Source organism: Agrilus planipennis, unplaced genomic scaffold (genome assembly GCF_000699045.2).
Source record: "Agrilus planipennis isolate EAB-ADULT unplaced genomic scaffold, Apla_2.0 scaffold114, whole genome shotgun sequence".
Taxonomy (NCBI): Eukaryota; Metazoa; Arthropoda; class Insecta; order Coleoptera; family Buprestidae; genus Agrilus; species Agrilus planipennis.
The window spans coordinates 1-6,611 of NW_020442440.1; the positions used below are offsets into that span (position 1 = coordinate 1).

General features: G+C 34.5%; 1 protein-coding gene across 1 annotated transcript in view; it reads left to right on the forward strand.

Annotated features, from left to right (window-relative positions):
- The first annotated feature begins 4,567 nt into the window (after positions 1 to 4,567).
- LOC108736202 (dynein heavy chain 2, axonemal-like) overlaps positions 4,568 to 6,611 on the forward strand; it is a 109,379-nt gene continuing 107,335 nt past the window's right edge. The window contains exons 1-2 of the mRNA XM_025980343.1: positions 4,568 to 4,603; positions 4,695 to 4,940. Coding sequence (XP_025836128.1) covers positions 4,568 to 4,603; positions 4,695 to 4,940 — 282 coding nt within the window. The remainder of the gene's footprint in view (positions 4,604 to 4,694; positions 4,941 to 6,611) is intronic.

A 6,611-nucleotide genomic window follows, 5' to 3' on the forward strand; every position in this document is an offset into this window, starting at 1 on the left:
TTGTGGACAACTTTGCAATGCTTGCAGTCAGGTATTTAACAATATTGAAATGAAAATTGTCATAAATTCCCTTTAAACTTTGTCGCCTTCTCAAAATATTTGTTAATAATGAGTATCTTTTTCTATCAACATAAATTGACGCCACTAGGTATATGATAAATCAGAGCCGGGCAAACTTTAACTTCGCAGGAGCCGCTACATGAGGTTAGTTTGAGTCACTCCATACCCTTTAATGAGTACGAGAGAGTAAGCAGTAATGAATAATTTTGTTTTGTCTTTTTCTTCTCCGTTCCACTCCCATATCAAGCCCCTTCATCCCGTAGACGAGCGAAGCCACTCTCGCAACTTAAANACAGTTGCTGCGTCCTTATTCCAGTCGGGATTGGATTTGTGTCAGTGGTTTCGACAAAACAATGCTGTAGACCCTAATTTCTTCCTCTTGGTGTAATTTACAGACGAATGCTGTTTTACGAGGAACGGAATTTTAAATTTTCACTACTGGTCTGACGCAAATCCCCATGTCGTGCATCCTCGCTATTTCCACAACGATTTTCAATAAATGTGTGGTACGGAAATTTTTGGAGATACACTATTTGAACTGTTTGTTCTATCTGCGCGTTTAAATGAGTGATGGTGCACCCACTGACGTTTCTAGATGAACAATTTTCTAGACACTGAATTGGACATACGGGCCCTGTATCTCTACCGGCGCGTAGTCCGGATCTTAATACCCTTGATTTCTTTGTTTGGGGTTGTATGAAACAGCGTGTGTTTCAAACTCCAGTGCAGAACGCCAATGATTTGCACGACCGTGTGATGATCGCAGCAAACGAAATACGTTAAATGCCGGACGTTTTTGCGCGACTCAGAGATAATTTTGGTTGCCATCTTGAAGCATGCCTTCTAGCACAGGGTTCGAATTTCAAATGATGAGTGCACATACGTATATGTATGTATGCGTGTACTTATCGGTGTTGTGTATAAATAATTTCTTCTAATGGAAGGATTGGGCTATTGGTGAACCACCCACAAAAAAAGGTAACACACCTTGGCAATATCTCAATGGTGGTGTGAAAATTTGTCTTACAATTGATAAAAATCACAATTACCCATCCAAAAAATATTTATTGAGCTATTAATGTTTAGGATAATGTTAATCTTATTTTTCTTTCGTGTTATTAATCTCATGTTGAGGTGTACTGTAAGTAGTGCTGTTATTTAATTAATTTTTATCATAATGGGCGTCTAAAAACATTTTTATGTGTAGTAGCATACTAATATTCTGTTTATATTTACAATCTCCATCGATGTAGCTGCTTAGTTGTCATTGCAACTCTTTGTATAGGTGTGTTGCCAATTAACGCCCAGGACCGGCTTCAGATTGTAACTTCTTGATTTCTCTTACAATTCTTTTTATCCCTTAATCATGCTCCTTTACTTACCATGCGATTTCCTGTTACACTTAGTTAACACCCTTCAATGTTTGCTACACATTTGAGAAACACTTTATACATATAATGATACCAAATTTATATGAATTAATTGTATGGTTTTTGCTAAAAAAGGAATGATACATTTAAGTTATTCAATATTACATTTTGCCCGCGGCTTCATTGAAGAGGCGAAACCGTTTTATTCTCCGTAAAACCTTGGAACCCCTAATCACCCCTATAGGGTAATAATTTTGTCATTGTTCAAATACATACGTAGAAGCCGTACTTAAAGGTTGTTTTTTTAAAAATGGTTAAAATACGTGTTTGTTTAATTGTTATCAAAGAGCATTTAGCCCAAACTTCAAGCAAATCCGACCAAAAACAAAATATGTAAACGTTGCAACCCCTATCCACCATTTCAGCAGTTGTTTGCTTTTTAGATACCGAAATATGTGTTTTTCATCTTCTTTGTACGATTGATTACGATAAGATTTTTGACGTATGGGAAGTTAAGGTACTTGTTCTAAATTTGTTGCATCTATCCGTGTCTCGTGTTTTGCCGTGGCTACTATCACGTTCCGTTTATTATTCTCCTGGACTTTCCCCTTCCCCTGCAAATTTGAAGATTTCCTTCTGTATCCCATCTATACCTGCCGCCTTATTCCTAAATTTTTTAATGCTAAATCAAACTTCTGTCTTTATGGGGCATCCTAGCTCACTTATCTCCATACCATATTCATTCTCTAGTACATATCCTAACTCTTGTCCTGTGTCCTTGTCTTCTAAATATTTTTTCAACCTACGTGCTTTTCCCCATTTTCTATTAAAATTACTTCTGCTTCATTTCATTTATTATTACTACTGTATTCTATTTATTTAAAGTCAGGGACATCCGAATGGGGGACTTTACATTACAATATGCAATTACTATTTTAACATACAATGTAGAAATCTTCCCGAAGTGAGTTAGTTTTAATAAGAAATATTCTCAATTTTTACCCACTACACACTACCTCAAATTATTCTGAATATTTTTTCAACCTACGTGCTTTTCCCCATTTTCTATTAAAATTACTTCTGCTTCATTTCATTTATTATTACTACTGTATTCTATTTATTTAAAGTCAGGGACATCCGAATGGGGGACTTTACATTACAATATGCAATTACTATTTTAACATACAATGTAGAAATCTTCCCGAAGTGAGTTAGTTTTAATAAGAAATATTCTCAATTTTTACCCACTACACACTACCTCAAATTAATGAGGAAAAATTGTTGCTGTTGTCACACCCCCGCCGGAAATCGAACCCGGGACCTTTGGCTTTACGCACCAATGTTCTGACCACTAAACTACGAGAGGTGACAACAACAACCACGACCAACCGACCTACAAGGTTAACGATCCGTCGAACTAATGTAACTATATACTGAATATACTATGATTAAACATACATATAATTTAGATATCTTTTAGAAGTGAGTTAGTTTAATATGAAATATTATTCTGAAAATTCATTTCTGAATTTTTTACCCACTACACGCTACCTCAAATTAATGAGGGAAAAATTGTTGCTGTTGTCACACCCCCGTCGGGAATNAAAATTGAAGTCATACACGGTAGATTTAAAAATTAATACTGAACTAAAATGTACAATTAAGAGTGAATTGGAACTTATCAAAATTGAGTTTCGAATTTGAAATGAACTTGAATTAAAACTTCAGTAATAAAATTTAAGAAACACAGCCAAGAGGAATTAGAAATATTTGTGTATAATAAAGAAGATGCAGGAGACCAACAAGAAGAAATTGGAAATACTCAACAATCTCTTGCAATTTAAAAACTCAGTAGTTTCGTTAGAAAAAAAATGAAAGTACTTACAAATACAAATGTGTAAAAATATAACTTTTATTATATACTGTATGTCAATTTAAGTACATATAAATAATTTCAGGTTTGTATCCCAATATAACGGCGATAAGGAAAATTAAACAAACACCACTATTTGTAAGAAAACACACATCATCATCATCACAACGGCGCCAGTCCTAAGACTGGTTGGACACGTACCTCCACTCTTTCCTATCCTGAGCTAAACATTTCCCTAAAACTGGAAGAACCCACATCCTTAATTATTTGCGAACAGCAATCTCATCTAGATCTACCTCTACCCATACTAACTCCTGTTTCTGCCTCTAATATGTCTCTGTCGAAACCTTCATGCCTGAGAAGGTGTCCTACCAACCTATCTCGCCTATTTTGTATTGACTTCCATAGAGTCCTCTGTTCTCCTATTCTTTCTAATACCTTTTCATTTCTAACCTTGTCTACCCACGTTATCCTCATCATTTGCCTATAACACCACATTTCGAAGGCTTCTAACGTTTTCTACAGTACTGATCTGTCAATACCGCTTCCATTTTATTTAATAATGTACCATCCACTAAGTCGTTCAACATTTATTTATGTAATGGTAGGAATATCCGTAATTTTAAACATAATATAAGCTTCGCCTTTGAATAAATACCATATATAATTTACATATAAAAGAGTTAAATCAGTAGTAGTTTAATCCATTGTCGCGGGGTTCAAAAATTACGTACTATTTATTGTAATTCTATTTATTGTAAAATAATTGCCATTCATCTACCTTTTTGTTTCTTATTAGGTTTATAAAAATATTCTTACAGATTCAGTGGACTACAAGTTGTACGAGGGCATTAATGCATTGTAAAATTATGGAAAGTAAGAAACCAATGAAAAGATTAAGAAAGAAGCAAAATCAAGTTTTAGATAAATTGTCTGAAATGAGCAGAAAAGATCTCAATAGACTTTCCAGATTAAAAGTGAATGCTCTCATTACTATTGAAATCCATTGCAGAGATGTTATCGATAAAATGTACAAAGCAAGTAAGTTATGTTTCCCATCCAATAATCGACTAAGGATTAAGGCCAATTCGTAAAAAAATAATTTAGAATTTTGCTTTAATTGAAGTCAAATGCAATTACGCCTACTCATGTATCAGAAAGTTCTTAAACAGTAGACAGTGACTCATATGCATTGTAGGGAGCGTAAAGATAAAGAAAAATAAAAAAGATAAAAAACTACAAGTTGTCCGTTGCAGACTTCAAAATGTCAATAATTTCTTTGAGCAGGCATCTTTTACCAGTATTGTTAGAATAGTCGATTCTAAACTTTCTGATGAAAAAAACTGTCCACTGGCACCGTTGAAAATTTATATAAGTATTAAAGTATGTAGAATCCCATAAGTTCAAAATTTCAAGGAATAGGCATGTTCTCAGAAGATGGAGAATATTTAGACTTTCTAAAGCCCGTCAATATGGAAGGGCCAGTAGAAATTTGGCTTTGTGAGATTGAGACATCAATGAGAGCCTGCTTGAAGAATGAATTTAAACCCTGTCGTGCAGCCCTAAAGAAAATGTTAAACAAGCGAGATAAATGGCTTATGGAAAATTGTGGACAACTTTGCAATGCTTGCAGTCAGGTATTTAACAATATTGAAATGAAAATTGTCATAAATTCCCTTTAAACTTTGTCGCCTTCTCAAAGTATTGACGTGATAACGTCTTATAATTCGATGGAGCCGGCTGCACGCACAAAAAACATGACTCATGCGGCGTTACCTCGCTCTGAGGCGTTCCATTTAAGGCTTGAAGTGCAAGCGAGAGCGCGGAACGAGCGACAAAGAGGCACAATCGACCTCCGCGTTCGGCAGCTTTCGACATCTGTCTCTCTCCTACTTGAGTGAGCGATGCGTCCGCGTGGACAGCTGCTATACAATAATACATTTNAATACCACTTCTTCTGGTTGTTTAATTTGAGCAATTTTTCTACCGAATTGTTCTTTATTGTTCTCATAGCAAACCACACATCGATTTTTCTAGTTCTCTTACAAATTATCCAGACTATTTGTTTCTTCGGCAAGCTGTTCTCGAAATTCAATTATGGGGAGATCTTGTTCTGCGAAACTAAAAATGCGTTGACGAATGTGGAACATAAGACCAGTTCAATTGCTAATTTTCGATACCATTTAGAAGTCGACCTTAACGTCAACCTCATCTCAGGCTAGTCTAAAATATTCATACGTTCAGACACAGATTAGCCTGATAAATAAGAGTTTTGACTGAAGTACCAACATCAATTATCTTCTCTCAGCTGATCTCGTGCTTATGCACTACAGCAACACTATAAAGAAAATGGAGAGCAGAACCCGGGTTCAATCACAAATTATAGAAATACTCCATACTGGGTCTAAAAGGCTGCTCATCAGTACGGTTTAAGTTTAAACAATTGCCTAGCATTCATATCGAGAGGACATTGGTTCGATTCCGGGTCAGTCTGCCCTGGTCCAATTATTTCTGTGGATTCCCTAGATCACTTAGGCGAATGCTGGGTCAGTAATATTCCACAGATAATCATTCTCTCTCTTCTGTCTCCATTACGTCCGCCTCATCTTTTTCACCCACCATGGGTAGCTAGTGAGAATGAAATACCGGAAAGGTTTTTTTAGTTTTTGTTTTCACTTTGAAAGGATTCTTCTGGAACATTAGAGTGGAATTATGAGAGAGTTCTTTATAGATATATTTTTTTAAGTCTGTTAAAAAAATCATTTTGGGAATAAGACCTTTCTTTTCCTTACTTTATCCATTTTTAAATTCACAAACTGACCTTTTAAGTGAGCATAATGTACTCAACTATTATTATAGTACATTGGTTTATATAAAATACTGCTCATACCTAACATAACTAATGGTAGTGTGAGTCTTTTAATTTTTTATTGAAGTTATGGTTTTCGGATACCAAATAATTAGCATAATTGGAATTTTGCTTCTTATTTTCAAAACATTTAAAGGGCAATTCAATTTGTAGGTAAATTATTATTCGAAGATTTCTGATTTACTTTTATTATGTTTACTATGATTGCCTAATTTGTTTGTATATTTAAAAATTATATTTTTTTAAATAGATGATGCTGGGTTAACTTATTTACCTTTGAATGTTAAATTAAAATTATTTTTGTTTTTTTATTTGTACAAAGGATAAACAAAACGAATTGCAGGTTTGTGTAATGTATTATTGATTACGATATTTATTAAATCTACATATGTCTATGGCAACTATTGTTATATATTGTTTGTTTAATAATTTAATCAAT